This window comes from Myotis nattereri (genome assembly GCF_964212035.1).
Source record: "Myotis nattereri genome assembly, chromosome: 6".
Classification (NCBI taxonomy): Eukaryota; Metazoa; Chordata; class Mammalia; order Chiroptera; family Vespertilionidae; genus Myotis; species Myotis nattereri.
This window is the reverse complement of record NC_138081.1, coordinates 42,855,779-42,872,208: the sequence shown is the minus strand read 5'-3', so window position 1 is coordinate 42,872,208 and position 16,430 is coordinate 42,855,779. Positions and strand designations below refer to the sequence as shown.

Below are 16,430 nucleotides of genomic sequence, written 5' to 3'. Positions count from 1 at the left end.
CCTGGTCCCGGTTGGGGTTTGTGTGGGAGGCAACCAATTGATGTGTCTCCTACATCGATGTTCCTTCCCCCCTCCCTCCCCCTCTCTCTCCCCCTCTTCCTCCCCCTCTCCTTCGTCCTCCCCCTCCCCCTCTCCTACTCTTTCTAAAAATCAATGGAAAAAATAATCTTTAGGTGAGGATTAACAACAATAACAAAAAATACTTTAAATAATAAAAACACCAAGTTTATAAATACAAAATGGGCTATGCAAATGAGGCACCTAGAAGCCTAAGCATATTGGCTTCATGATAAATCTGCCTCTGCACAGAAATCACACCTGGCAAGCTGATGTGATGGAATATAGATAAAAACGCCACTGCTCTTCGTTCTACTTTCCCCCTCCAATTTGTACAGCTACCACCAGAAAGTACTCTTTCCTCAACTCAGGGACCTAGTACACAGAAGTGGGACTGATGTTCTAAATTAATGTTACTGGAATCATCACCCATAATAAATGTGTTTTCAAATCACAATATTATGTATTTCAAATGTTAAATCTCTTCACTGGATTTAATCCTCTGGATTTAAAGTTATTATTAGATACGCATTTGTAATAAGCTTTAAATCCAATGATTTCCCATTTGGGATGATTAATGAATCAGTAAGAATTACCCCAAAATAATTGGAGGTAGTTTTCAATCTGTGGTACTTCTTTTTTTTTTTTTTTCCAATCCTCACCCGAGGATATATTAGAGTAAGAGAGAGAGAGGAAGAGAGGCAGGCATTGAAGCAAGAGAATCATGGATCGGTTGCCTCCTGTACACACCCTGACCAGGGATCAAACCCACAACCCAGTGCTTTGACCAGGAATTGAACATGCATTTGGTGCACTGGACAGCCTGCCAACCAACTGAGCCACCCGGCAGGCACATCCAATGTGTGGTACTTTTTAAAAGATCAAATTCTTCCCACTGGAATCTGTGGATATTTAATCATTTTGTAAGACTTCTTTAGGAATGGTAGACACTTTCATTTGTATTCTCATTGTCGGAGCTCTAGGTTGATAGGACCATATCTGAGTATTCTCACGTGGGGGGCAGTTTTGTTCCCCAGGAGCTATTTGGCCATGTCTAGAACATTTTCAGTTACAACTGGGGGCAGGAGTGGGAGTGGTGCTACTGGCATCTAGGAATGCCTTAGAGTCTAGGGATGCTGCCAAATCTTCTACAATGTCTACAACAGTCTCTGACAGCAAAGAATCATCTGGCCCAAAATGTTATTAGTGCCATGGATGAGAGACCCTGGATATGTCAAATTTAAAAGCACCATATTTTCTAGCAAGAATGAATATGCCTGTTCTGCATATTGCTTTTTATGTATTAGAAGTGCTGACATAAAGTGGCTGCATCAGAATGTCTTACATTCTGAGAAGAGTTGGGGTGTTAGTGTTAACATTTATTAGGGACAACTGCCACGAGCACTTGAGGGAGCACTGGTAGCACATATGCCATATATTTGCTCTGTTTTACTGGATCTTTGCAAAATTTTACTAGTTAATAGATGTATAGTAAACTGCAGTCTTACTTGTCTTTTGTAATAGATGCAGGCAAAATATCTGAAAGGAAGGACAATCATTGGAGTAGCAGCAGGCAGGTTTCATACAGTGCTATGGACTAAAGAAGCTGTTTACACTATGGGACTAAATGGTGGACAACTGGGTAAGAAATCTTTGATGACACATCTGAAAAGTAAATTGGATTCTTAAAATGGATATTTTGTGACTTGTATATTTGTGTAACTTTTTAGGTTATTTGCTAGATCCCAATGGAGAGAAGTGTGTAACTGCTCCTCGTCAAGTCTCTGCCCTTCATCATAAGGACATCACTCTGTCTTTGGTTGCTGCAAGTGATGGGGCCACAGTCTGTGTTACTACAAGGGGAGATATTTATTTACTTACAGACTATCAGTGCAAGAAGATGGCTTCCAAGTATGTGTATTTCTCTGAAAGAAACATAATTCTTGGTTTGTGATACAATCATCATTCGTTCATGTGTAGTCTTGTTTATATTGTGCACTTATTTATTTTAAAAAGATGTTAATCATATATCATGGACCCAGTCCAAGTGTTTTCACCTGACTGGTATATTTTTAATCTTTGTATAGCCAGCCTATTATTATCTGAAAGCATGTTATAGTAGCATTCAGTAAACTAGCAGTTGGCCAATCAAAATGCCAGTTAAAGTGGAGAATTGTAACATGAAGGTTTTAAGTATGGATGGGTCCAATTAGAGTTCCCTGTGTTTCCTGCATAAGTCATACTTACTAGTTTAATGTGTCATCTATGATTTCATTTTGAATGATTTAAGGAACAAGTGCTTAAAAACAATTGTGAAGTAAGTTAAGTGCAGAATCCTATAATTTTCATACATTTTCAATCTTTCACAGTTGATTAATCCATATCTGATATAACAGCTTTTTTTTGCTACTCATATTTATCATGTCACTCCTAAGTATTTAACTTTTATAGAGAACATTCTTTCAGACTAATATCTTATTGGTTTACATAATATTTCTTTATATGCTATAATAATAATAATAATAATAAATACAAGTAGAGAAATAGATCTTTGACCCTGGAAGAGTATAGCTCAATTAGTGGAAGCAGTAGTGTGCAGGAATTCTAGAGAGTAGCCATCTAACTTAAAAAGTATCAGGCATTGAAATTGAAATACAATGAAATGTGCTTTTGCTAATATAAATAAGATGGTAACTTCATAAATAGATATCATTCCTGAAATTAACTCATGAGCTGAAAATGTCAATCATCAATTTGTTACAATTTCTGTGTATAACAATTGCAAGGTTATCTATTGTAGGTTATATTTGTTACAGAAACATGAAAATGTGAGCATACATGTTCCTTAGAACTGACTAGGTTTTTTGTCAGTATGAGGTGATTTGTGGAATATTAGGGTTTAGTTAACATTTATAAAACTTGCCCTGATGACATTAAATTACATAAGTATGTTATAGCCAAGTTTTCACTAAGCAAATTCTTTTGTTGCAGATAGTTACAACATAGTAATTTTGAAATGAAAAAAATCTTAAATGCAGATAGAATATCTTAGAGGGAGGATAATCATAGGAGTAATAGCAGGTTTTACACAATACTATAGGCATATCCCATGTGCAGACATAATGAAATGTGTGGTTAGTGGGTGAGTTATTAAATTAATAATATTGATAATTTTCATGGTAGCTGTACCTATTTAGGGTTGTCCATATTTGAAACTAAGGGTTTCTGTTTTGTTTTGAGGTTTAATATTTTTCTTTTCCGTTAAAATGCAAATACACTTAGGAACTTTTAGCTTTATCAGTTATTTAAACTAGAATGAATGTGTGCATTAGCAAGCTGGGCTTTAGGTGTTCAATGTGTGTATCTGTATGGGGAGAGGCTTTTGGGAGAAAAGGATTGCCATAGAAAAAAACAGCTGTTGTATAGGGGAAACTTATAGAAAGAGAGGGACTAAGAATACCAAAGGCTAAATCATCTTCCCTCCCTTTCACAATATCGCCCTAAGTTATTATTTGAATAGTAATTTCTTTAAAATTGAGAATGTGTATTTTAGAGAACATAATGTAGATTTTTTTTTTCCACCCCCTAGACAGCTAAACTTGAAAAAGGTTCTTGTATCTGGGGGGCGTCTAGAATACAAGGTTGATCCTGAACATTTGAAAGAAAATGAGGGTGAAAAAATTTGTATTCTTGCAATGGATGGAGCTGGAAGGGTGAGTATATATTTATGCAAAAGTGTAGTAATCTTAATGTCAGTTGATAACCTGTGGAGGACCTGATAATATGTAAACGTATTTCCATGATAGTGATGACTTCTATTGACTTTGTTTCTCAATTTGTTTTGACATTCAGTACTAATTAGTATGGAGCTGGTATTTTAAAGAAAGTAAGATGACGTTTAATGTTGCATAGTACTGCTTTGTTAAACTGTAGTTTAAAATATCGTTTACTGTGCTTAAAATGGAAATAAGTAAGGGGTTGTTTTATATGTACACAGTATTGATAAATGGAATATTAGGGTTAAACCCTAATATTCCATTTATCACAGTATTGATAGGGTTTAACCCTAATATTCCATTTATCAATACTGTGTAAATGAATTATATAGATATGAGCTATGTTATGTAACTACTCTTTAAAAATAAGTAAAGCAGGCGATATTAAAAATTTGATGCATAATTGAAATTTTTTTCCACAGATTCAGTTTTCAACAAATGTATACATAATATATATATGCAGATATAACTATCGTATATAAAAGATAATGTATTTCTAGATCACTATATAAAGAATCTTATTTCTTTTCATTGAAGTAAATACTAGAGTTTTAATTTTAGTTCCCTTTGTAAACATACCAGTATATTTCTTTAATAAAACTGTTAATTAAAAAATATATATTATACATTAATACACTGAAAAAATTTTACACACTGACTAGAAAAACACAGATTTGTTTTTGCTATAAAATAAATCATACAATTAGAATGTTTTTCTGATGTTTACTAAGTGCTGTGAATTTTGACATTTTAGAATTTGAAGAATTAAAATCATAAGACTTCACCTACGGGTACACTACAGGCATAAACCTATTGTAGTTGATCATTTTAATAGAGGAAACTACTCTAATTTGTAGATGGAAGGGAGCAGAGGCATGGGATTGCGTAAAATCTTGAGTATAAAAAACTTACTTTGACTTTGGGGTGTGTTTCATTTATACTAATATGACTTACACCTCTGGATATTTACTCGCTTAAAACTAGTCTTACATTAAAAACCAAACTGAAGGAATCAATGTAGTCATTTTGTGTGTGCATAACTTTTGAGTAATTTTGGTAGATACCATTTTGTGTTTTACTTTTCTTAGTTGTGAGAGGATTGAACTTTTAAAATCAGCACTGTTAAAATATTTCAAATGAAATCTTATTCAAAATGCTAATCTATGAAGCAGATAAAAGGGTAGCTGTTCTGGATAAAGCTGTGTTGGGAAGCCCAGCATCCTATCTCTTTATTTTCAATATCCTTGAGCAGCAGCCCTTAAAGCCATTTCTCATGGATACTATGGTTTGCAGAACCACTAGGAAGCCATTAAACCAAGCATGTCAAACTCTATGATGATTATTTCTGTCTCTAAAGTTTTGTGTTAGTAATATAACTTAGTTATACTTTTGTTTTCTTTAGAATCAAGTTTGGATTTTCACAGGATGCTTTTCATTCTTCTTGTAAACAGATAGTACTACAGCAAGTTTGATACCTAAGTTTTACCTATAAGATTTTTGTGTTTCTTTAGTATTATAGCAGTTCTGTATGCCCAAAACAAGCAATACTGAAAATTAGTTAAGAGGAATGTCTTTGAAGCATATTTAATACTTACTGTTTGCTTGATGTACTTTTTTTGAAAGACATTTCTTAAAAACCATCTTGACCTTTTTTTTTAAAATCATATATGAGCGTTTATTCCAGTATTGCCGGCAGTATGCGAGAGCAGCAAGTCATCCACAAAAATCTGCTCTGCAGACCCCCATAAGCCAGCTGCTTATATAGAATAGGACAAAGATCACATGGGAAAGTAGGAGGCTGGAGTGGGAATCCATTGTTGGGCAACAAGATTGTTAATCTTTCCATAATAATAGGCAGTTCTTGAATGAGAATGGTTCCAAGGTTGATTCCCAGGTCCAAGGTTGACTCCCAGGTCCTAGGTTGACTCCCAGGTCCTGGGAGGCATACAACTCCCAGCCAGGTCAGAATGTCTTTACTTTAACCAACTCAAGGCAGTCATGGTTAACAGCATGATTAATATTTCCCCTAATCATAGCTAGTCCCCAATATTCTATTTTTGCTCCTAACATTTCCCTACTGCTATTTCTATCATCTCATATCTATGAGATTAGTATTAGATGAAAAAGTCTCATCCTGCTGGACTGCATTTGCTTCTGCCTTGAAAGCAGGTCCCAGAGATGGAATACATCAAATGCAGGATCTTGGATATATTTTCTATTTACTGAGAATTGTCAGAAAGATTAAAACAGTACATTCCTTTAAATTTCTCACAACCATGATTATGCTATAACAGCAAATAATCTATTGATGCCTGATTTTCTAGAACTGCCTCCCTAACCTGGCTCAGCTCTTGATTTATCCCATGTATAGCCCTGGAGGTAACATTCATGGTTTTTACTATGCTATAAGCCAGCCGGGTCACTTCCTACATTAAGGGAGCCTACCATTACCAGCATAACAAAAATGATCAGAGCACTATATGCAGCAGGGCTCCATAGGTGGAGATCGTCATTGCAGTCCGGTGCCACCATCTTGAGAAAGTCTCTTTTGGTTCAGACCCTGTGATGTTTCTGAGACATAAAAACAGTCATTCGTACTAAGGAACAGGGCCCTCTGGCGCTGTTGGTAGGGAGTTACCCCAGATATCAGAAACCAACCAGCCAGCAGCTTAGTATGTCTATTACTATAAGGGAAGGTGAAATTATCAGAACAATTTATATTGTAGTTATTAGATACTGAAAGACAATAACTAGGACACTTAGTAACAGTCAGATATTTGCTACAGGGAACTACTGTAGTAACCTTGCATCCTTTTCTCAGATAGTGGGGCCCAACATATAAAGGTCCCTGTGTATGACTTCCAAAATGAGTGGAATAGTTCTGTATATTATCAGTACATCTCCCAACTACTCAGCAAAATGTAAAGGTCAGATCTACACAGGTTCCTCCACTACCAGCTTCAGAGCAATTGGAGTGGTGAGAAGCACACCTCAGGATCTAGTCCATTTTTCCCCTAGTTGGCCATTGTCCTTGCTCTGCTCAGGTCTAACTGCCTACCACATTCCCAGGGACCTTGGCTCTGAATACTTTCAGAGAAAAGGGACTCAGGGTCTCTTGTGGAACTGCTTCGTGCTGAGTAGGGATGAAGTTTTTCCTTCAGAGCCAAGAGATCCTTACTCTCTGTCAGAGGGACAATGAGGCCTGAGCACAGAAGGAGGTGGCAGTGGTGCCTAGAGGTGGTATTCCCAGAGTCTGAGTAGGGCTTGTAACCTGAAAAGACTGCCATGAACCATGTGACCAAGCAAGGTACCAGGCTTTCTCCAAGGTGCTCTTATTGGCTTCATTCCTTAAAGCTTTCTGGTGACATCCAGAGTCTGGGCATGTCTCTCTCAGACATGACATTCCAGTCAAAGTCTTGGTTAGTATAGCCACAATTGGAAACAGGTATTACTGAATTCATGCAAAGAAACATATTGCCACTTATTAAAAATTCTGCAGAATGAACATTGAAACATATTACTCGGCACTTTATTTTAGAAACATTACCTCTTGATTTCAGTTTTTGGTTGATCACATGCTATAGTCCTTTATATTCCAACTAGAGGCCCGGTGCACGAATTTGTACATGGGTGGGGTCCAGCTGGCCTGCCCTGATGGAGGGGACATGGGAGGTTGGCCGGCCGGCCCCAACCCCGATTGGGGTGGGGGGGCAATCGGCGGGGCCAGCTGTGGGGAGGAGCCTTGGGTGGTTGGCCAGCCAGCCCTGCCCCCTGGTTGAACTCACGGTCGAGGGGACAATTTGCATATTAGCCTTTTATTATATAGGATGTAATTTGGTTTATTTTAGGTGTTTTGCTGGAGATCAGTCAGCAGTTCTCTGAAGCAGTGTCGGTGGGCTTATCCACGCCAAGTCTTCATTTCTGATATTGCTTTAAATAGGAATGAAATTTTATTTGTCACCCAGGATGGAGAAGGATTTAGAGGGAAATGGTTTGATGAAAAAAGAAAGAGTTCTGAAAAGAAAGGTCAGTTCATATATGTGAATGGAACATAAAGGTTCCTTTCAGGTAACCTTTAATTTCATAAGATTTACCCTTATCTCTCTTTTGATTTTGGTTTGTGTATATGCAGGTAAGCAGAAGGAATTTGATTTACTTAAATTGGAGTTTTCAACTTTTTATCTATCTCAGCATACCCTGAGGTCATGGTACATTCTCATCAGTAACAGCAGCTCACTATTACTAATTGCTAGACTTTACTTTTAGGGCTAGGGAAGTGTAAAGTTAAAAAATAAACAAGCAAACAAAAAACAACTCCCCAGATGGTTGTGAACCATCTTCCAAGCTCCCTTTTCTGTCTTTCTCCCTAAAATGAGAATTTAGTAACTTATGCTTTTTATTTTTTTTACATACTTATTAGTGTATATGTATATATACTAGAGGCCCAGTGCACCGGATTTGTGCACTGGTGGGGGGCATGGCCTGCTGGGATCAGCCCACTGTGGTAGCACCATTCATCCCTGTCAGCCGAGCAGCGCTCCCATTGTGGGAGCGCACTGACCACCAGAGGGCAGCTCCTGCATTGAGTGTCTGACCCCTGGTGGTCAGTGCACATCATAGTGGCTGGTTGACTGGTTGTTCTGGTTGTTCTGCTGTTCAGTTGCTGGACTTCTATTATATAGGATAAAATTAAAGTTTTAAAAGGTGTGTTACATGACTTAGAGAAAAATCATAGGAAAAATAAAGTTTTTATGTTCATTGAGAATTTTAAAAAGTACATCTTTTTTAAACAATTGCTGAATAATTGAAAAAAAGGTGTTTTTTTTTTCATTTTTTGATTAATATAAAGGATAGTTTTAAGATGCCACCAGTGGAAGTAGAAATTTTTCAGTATACAGTTCATTTTTTTAAAATATATTTTTATTTATTTCAGAGAGGAAGGGAGAGGGAGAACGAGATAGAAACATCAATGAGAGAGACACATTGATTGGCTGCCTCCTGCACGCTCACCACTGGGGATTGAGCTCGCAACCCAAGCTGTGCCCTGACCGGATATCAAACCTGGGACCTCTTGGTCCATGGGATGATGCTGAATTCACTGAGCCATTCCAGCAGGGCTGTATAGTTCATTCTTAATTACCTGATTACTATAAATTTATAATCTTGTCGATTAATTGCATTTTTTTAACTTAGGTTAGTGACTTTTTCTTTCATCCATAATTAATAATCAGTTGATTTTTTTTTTCTCCCAGAAAAACTAGAATTTATTTACCTCTTCATATCTCATTGCTCCCACCCTAGCCCAAGTCACATGGACTACTGAAAAAATAATTTTCTTATTTCCAATCTTGTTTCCTTTTATCTATTCTCAAGTGATTACTAGAGTGAGCTTTTAAGATCAGATCCTAATATGCCTGTGTTTAAAAACTCTTTAATGGTTTGCTCATTACCAACACATGGCCTGTTAGGCACCTGCCCTGACTCTTGGAATTTCTTCCTTTTACCTCTCCGGTCACGCTGACCTTCAGGGTTTCAGTCTTGTCCAGTTGTGATTAGTCCCAGGGCCTTTCCTAATTTTTTACATCTCAGCTTCATTTATACTTCATCAAAAGTATTTTTTACTGATTTCTCAATCTAAACTGAGTTACCCAGTTTCACTTATAATATTCCCTTTGTATTTTCATCATGCAGCTTATTTTTACTTGTTTTTATGTATTTATCTTTGCGATTACTTTTTAAATACTTGTCTCCTATTAGACTATAAAATGGCAAGGACCATGTCTGTTCTATATCCGTAGCATTCAGCATATTTCCTGGCACATAGAAATTGTCTGTTGAATGAACAGATCAGTTACTGTATGCTAAAAATGTATAAATTACATTTGTAATTATATAAATATATTTTTCAAAATTACAAAGCCACAAAAGAACGATTTTTGGATAATTATTTGTTTTCATTTCCTTATAAATTAGTCAATTCTGTTGACATTTAAGGTACATTTACTATATGCCAGATATAGGGCCAGGTTTTAATAATACTAAAATATATAAGATGGGCCCTTGTTTTGAGACACTCATAAATATGTAGGGGCATAATCATGTATATAAATATTTGCAGTCATGGAGACAAATACTGATACTTATTTGAGAATATAGAAATTGGAATAACTGTGTGTTGGGGGAATATTAGTAAACCCCTGAGACTGAAATAGAGTGAATTTGAGAGAGTAACCAGAATTCAGGTTTGACTTATAAATGTTGAAGTCCTTAAAATTGTGTCTTGCTTATATCATATTTAGTGGTCTAAAACTGAACTCAAACACCCACATCTACCTTTCAGTGTTTCAATTTAAGTAAATGGTTATTTTGACACCCCATATTCCCTTACCCTCTGCATCCAGTTGTCACCAAGTTTCGTCACTTTTGTCTCAATATTTCTGAAATCTTAATACTTTTCTACAGTTTCATCTCTACAACCTCTATAACATTTATTTTTTCAGGACTACTCTCTTTGTCTTTGGTTCCATATACTTTGAATATATTTCATACTGTAGGCAGAATCATTTTTTTAATGCAAATTTCATACTTTTATAGCCTTGATATGACTTGTAATGATGTTATCATTGTTTAATGTTTGTCTTTTCTGCTAGAAGTATATCCAAGATGGTAGGGACATGCCTTGTTCACTACTGTATCACTATGGATAGACTGATGATCACTGCATTACTAGTACAGTAGCATAGTGTAATCACTCTGATATTTGCTGAATAAGTGGAAGAAAGGAACAAATGAGCAATCAATTATGAAGATGCCAGGTTTATATATTTGTAATACAAACAGGAATTTTAAAATCCTGTTTAACACTAGATTTGCTTTGTAGAAAGATAGCTTTGGTTGCAAGTAGAGGATTTTTGTCGAAAGGGAGAAATTCATGGATAATTGAGAATTGACCCACCAAAATTTCATGTATAACACAACCAATATATAGGGTGCAAATTGTGTTAAAGAGAAAGAGGATGTAATTTTTCAAATGGACTTAATACATGTGAAAGATATTTCTGTATTCTAATTGTTTTTCTGTTTTGTTTATTCCTAAATCATTTTAATAAAACCTTAATTAATTGGAATTCTTTTCTTCTTAGCAGAGATTTTATCAAACCTTCATAATTCCTCATCAGATGTGTCTTGTGTCTCTGATACAAATAGTGTATATGAAAGAATTCGACTTGAGAAACTTACATTTGCCCACAGAGCTGTTAGCGTCAGCACAGATCCAAGTGGATGCAACTTTGCAATCCTGCAGTCAGATCCTAAAACAAGGTATACTTGTATATATTACATTTTATTTTTAGAAAGAACAGTCACTGGAGTTTTTTGTTTGTTTGTTTTCCATAGCTCCTAGACCAAATTTAATGTTGCCATGTCTTGTAGAGACTTTAGACATAGAATCATGCTACCAGGATAACTCACAGGTAGAATTTGTTATACTGGTAATGATGAAATGTTCCTTTTAGTTTGAAAACTGATATTTATTGAAAATATTGAAGATGTATACATATATGTTTATGTATATACTAGAGAACCAGTGCACGGACTCGTGCACTGGTGGGGTTCCTCAGCCTGGCTTGCGGGGATCTGGCCGAAACTGGCTCTCTAACATTCCCCGAGGGGTCCTGGATTGTGAGAGGGTGCAGGCCAGGCTGAGGGACCCCAGTGGTACACGATCAGGGCTGGAGAAGGACCGCAGGAGGGCTCTAGGGTGTGTCCGGCCTGTCTTGCCCAGTCCCAGTCGGCTGGACCCCAGCAGTGAGCTAACCTACTAGTCGCAGTGTCTGCCCCTGGTGGTCAGTGTGTGTCATAGTGACTGGTCGAATGGTCGAACGAACAGTCGGACACTTAGCATATTAGGCTTTTATTATATAGATAGGCACACAAATTTATTTATATCTTTAGTACTTTGTGATGTACTCTAAGGTCCCAGATCCTGAAAAATATAACTATTTGTTATGTAGTTTGCAACAATTTCTGACCCTTGAATGTGATGAGAATTGATAATAGAAGTAGTGTAGAGTCACCTATAGGGTAGTGTGAATCTCTGTACAAATCTTCTAAGTCACATTAGTAGAGAGGTGACAGATTAAGGTAAATATCAAGTATTGAAAAGGAAAGAAGTCCTAGAAGGAGGGTGACCATCCTGTTTTGCTCATGCCTGTTCTGTATTTAGCACTGAAAGTTTCATCTTCTGGGGGACCCCTCTGTTTCAGGCAAACCAAGAGGGTTGGTCCCCCAGACCTGGAAGAATAAAATGTAGATTGGGTAGGTGTGATAGCATTCTTAAAGTACTAAAAGACTCAGGGTTACAGACCAATAGTGTATGTTTATTTTTACTTTCTTGAGTTTCTGACCTATTCTTGGATCTGGGACCCAAAGTATTTACTCAATTCTTTATATATTTTTCTTTACTTGTAAAATAAATGGACATAAAGGAGGAAGAGGTTGAGAACTGTATCCTTTTTTGAATATTTCTAGTTATTTTTATCATTTAAAAATTTTTTATGAATTAGTCATTTGAAATTTATATTTTAGTGTTTCTTTGTAGAAAGAGAAAACACTGCTTTCAAAGGAAAACTTAATTCTTATTAGTTTAGGAGAAAAAAGAATAGAAAAAATTTAAAGGTTGATACAGTATCTAAGACTGAGCAATATTCTTATATTTTAGGAAATGCCAAATGTAAATTTTTCTAAGGTTAGCAAATAAAAAAGAAATTGCACTTTAAATGGAGAATTGGCTAGGGATGTTTCAAATTTTTTTTTAATTTTTTTTATTGATTCCAGAGAGAGGAAGGGAGAGGGAGAGAGAGATAGAAGCATCAATGATGAGAGAGAATATTGATCCACTGCCTCCTAGACGCCCCCTACTGGGGATTGAGCTGGCAACCTGGGTATGTGTCCTGACCAGGAATCAAACTGACCTCCTGGTTCATGGGTCGATGCTCAAGCACGGAGCCACACCAGCCAGGTTAGGGATGCTTTTTAAAAGTGTTTTCTTGAAAGTAAAAATGATTTTTTGTTTCATTTCTAGCCTTTATGAAATTCCAGCTGTGTCTTCATCATCCTTTCTTGAAGAGTTGGGCAAACTCTTGAGGGAAGCAGATGAAATGGACAGCATCCATGATGTGACATTTCAAGTTGGCAACAGAATCTTCCCTGCTCATAAATATATTTTGGCAGTGCGTTCTGACTTTTTTCAGAAATTGTTCCTTTCAGATGGTACTTCTTTAGACTTTACAGATGTTTACCGGAAAGACGAAGATTCTGTAGGATGCCCTCTCTTTGTGGTAGAGAAGGTCCATCCTGACTTGTTTGAATACCTTTTACAATTTATATACACAGATACTTGTGACTTTTTAACTCATGGCTTCAAACCAAGAATTATCTTAAACAAAAAACCAGAAGAATATCAGGATACTCTGAATCCTCATTTGAATAAAATGAATTCCCATGAAGACAATCAGAAGTCAGCATTTGAAGTTTATAAAAGTAATCAAGCACATACAATTAGTGAAAAACAGAGAAGCAAATTCAAATCTTCCAAAAAAGTAAAAAGTGTTGGGGAAGATGATCCTGTAAGAATGTTGCAAAATGTTGCAAAGAAATTTGGTTTCAGTAATTTGTGTAGTAGGTATGGCTCCTCCTTAATATCTATTCTTGTATTTTATGACCTCCTTTTAAAAATTATCTTTTCCTTTGCTGTTCTTCTCTTCTATTCCTCCCTCCCCACTTCCTGTTTTGTGGGCAGGTACGTGTTTCTTTGTTTGTTTTCTCCATTTTCTGCTAAAGCTACCTTTATGGGATTCCCTGGATTAAAACATTCACATATGGGAAGACTGTTATTGGGTTTGAACTCGCTATGGCAGTGATGGCGAACCTATGACACGCGTGTCAGAGGTGACATGCAAACTCATTTTTTTGGTTGATTTTTCTTTGTTAAATGGGATTTAAATATATAAATAAATATCAAAAATATAAGTCTTTGTTTTACTATGGTTGCAAATATCAAAAAAATTTCTATATGTGACACGGCACCAGAGTTAAGCTAGGGTGTTTCAAAATGCTGGCATGCTGAGCTCAAAAGGTTTGCCATCACTGCTAATCTATGGTGTTTGTGTAATAGAGATCTAGAGTGGCAGGCAGTGTGGTTGCTGGAAAGAGTACTCTCTTTGGAGTTACAAAGACCTCTGTATGTCTCTTAGTTTTACTATAAGTAGCTGGGTCAGAGTTCTTATTTTCTTTGAATTTTAGTTTCTCAGTATACAAAATGGGAGGGATAATACTGACTTCATATTGTTCGTGTAGTTTTGTCATATAACATGTAAAGAGGCTAACAGTATTTATCATACTACAAACCAGATTTTTTGGAATTCTCTATTTTTTAAGGTACTTATATTGCCTGTGGCAATGTAACCTTAGTTATGGGATGGGAGCTGGGAGGAGTGCATAGTTTCTATTTAAAAACAATGAAGGGCTTTATACCATACCTTCGATTTTTAAAAAAATTATTTTTTGGTCAGTAGTGATATTTTAATACATTTTGAATTCTAAGTCAAATTGAAAGAGAATGTATGATTATTTCTTTACCACAGAGTGGGAGTTCTTTGAGATATTTTTGTAGGTGATACAAATTATATAATCATGTTCAAATTTGATATGTTGGATTTTTGTTGCTTGTTTGTTTTGGTAAGGGAATATAAACACTGTTAATTTTTATCTATTCTTGTTGATAGATTAGATGGAGTCAGATTTGAAAATGAAAAAATTAACGTTATTGCCAAGAAAACTGGTAACAAACCAAAGCTAAATCAGAAAAAATGGTAAGTTAGGAAATGAAAGTAAACTTTTTATCTCTAGATTTTGGGACCTAACTGTGGAAATAGAACTCTTCTAACATATGAAGCAAAATGTATAGGAAGATCCACTTTTACCTTTACTAATATTCTTCATTTTTGGAAATGGAGAATTGTTGAAGTAAATGGATAAAATATTAACTGTTTAATAGACATTGGTACAATTTCATTTTTCTGATTACTTTCTAATTAAGAAAGGAATTCTTAATTATTTTTTCTTGCCTACATTTTGTGTTTTTTAGATCAATAGGAAATGTTAACTCCAAAACCAAACTGATTATGCCTCTTCATCATTATGATGATTCCTTTGTAAATCTTTTCAGTGATGAATATACTATACTGTTAGTATATTATTAAATATTTTGTTTTTAGAAATTTATTTACTCTTTATAGGTGAAGTTTTTAGAGAAAGAGAAACTGGAGATAATCTGGATTATGCTTAGAATAGAATGGGTTGTACAAATAAGTGAATTAAAGACCTTTGTGCTGTTACTTCCTATTATATTACTAGGGGCCCGGTGCACGAAATTCGTGCACTGGGTGTGGGGGCGGGGGGGTAGAGTGTCCCTCAGCCCAGCCTGCCCCCTCTCACATACTGGGAGCCCTCAGGCGTTGACCCCCATCACCCTACGATCGCCTGATCGGCCCCTTGCCCAGGCCTGACGCCTCCGCCAGAGGTGTCAGGCTTGGACAGGGGACCCCCATCTCCCCCCAATCACTGGCTCTGGCCCCCGCCCAGGCCTGAGGCCTCTGGCCCACGAATCATGCCTGGGCAGGGGACCCCCATCTCCCTCTGATCGCTTGCTCCACCCCCAGCCCAAGCCTGACGCCTCTGACCCAGGCTTCAGGCCTGGGCAAGGGGACCATCATATCCCCCCAATCCCCGGCTCTGCCCCCCACCCAGGCCTGATGCCTCGGCCAGAGAAGTTGACCCTCATCACCCTCCGATCACCAATCACCGGATCGGCCCCTTGACCAGGCCTGAGGCCTCCGGCAGAGGTGTCAGGCCTGGGCAGGGGACCCCTAGCTCCCCGTGGTTGCAGGCTCCACCCCTGCCCAGGCCTAACGCCTCTGGCCTAGGCGTCCGGCCCGGGCAGCGGGGACCCCCAGTGGCAGCGGGGGGGCGCCGTGATCGTGAGCTTCGCTTTAGGCCCAGGCAAGGGACCCCTAGCTCCTGGGACTGCCAGCTTCGACTGTGCCCAGCTCCCATCGCTGGCTCCACCCCTACTTCCTGCTGTCACTGGCCAGGGCGGCAAAGGTGCCTGATTCTCCGATCATGGCTGGGGGGCATTTTTCTCTTTTATTAGTGTAGATTGGCCAGTAATTAAAAAAGAAAAGTGAGAGGAAAGATTTTTGAATATTTATCTGAATTCAGTTTCTTTTTTAAATATTTTTATTGTAAGGCCCTTATTGTCTTCCTTAAAATGGAAGGAGATGAAGTACTTCATTGTATACCCTCATGTTGTTTATTCTCTGCTGCCTTTAATGAAAAGAAAGTCAAAAGCCAAGCCAAATTCTATAAAGAATTTTCTTATTTGCTAAACAAGTAAAGAAATTGCTCTTGGTTTAATTAAACGTTTTTCTTGCAGTTCATTTGTGTATGATGTGACCATGAAATCAGTGGATGGAAAGGAATTTCCTTGTCATAAATGTGTTCTTTGTGCTAGACTTGGTAGGTACACTTTTTCTTAGT

The 16,430-nt window shown here is 37.2% G+C and overlaps 1 protein-coding gene across 1 annotated transcript in view; it reads left to right on the top strand.

Annotated features, from left to right (window-relative positions):
- IBTK (inhibitor of Bruton tyrosine kinase) overlaps positions 1-16,430 on the top strand; it is an 85,608-nt gene that overhangs the window by 24,882 nt on the left and 44,296 nt on the right. The window contains exons 7-14 of the mRNA XM_081095090.1: positions 1,582-1,699; positions 1,788-1,968; positions 3,647-3,770; positions 7,682-7,859; positions 10,976-11,153; positions 12,916-13,515; positions 14,618-14,704; positions 16,327-16,409. Of these exons, the coding sequence (XP_080951216.1) occupies positions 1,582-1,699; positions 1,788-1,968; positions 3,647-3,770; positions 7,682-7,859; positions 10,976-11,153; positions 12,916-13,515; positions 14,618-14,704; positions 16,327-16,409 (1,549 nt within the window). The remainder of the gene's footprint in view (positions 1-1,581; positions 1,700-1,787; positions 1,969-3,646; positions 3,771-7,681; positions 7,860-10,975; positions 11,154-12,915; positions 13,516-14,617; positions 14,705-16,326; positions 16,410-16,430) is intronic.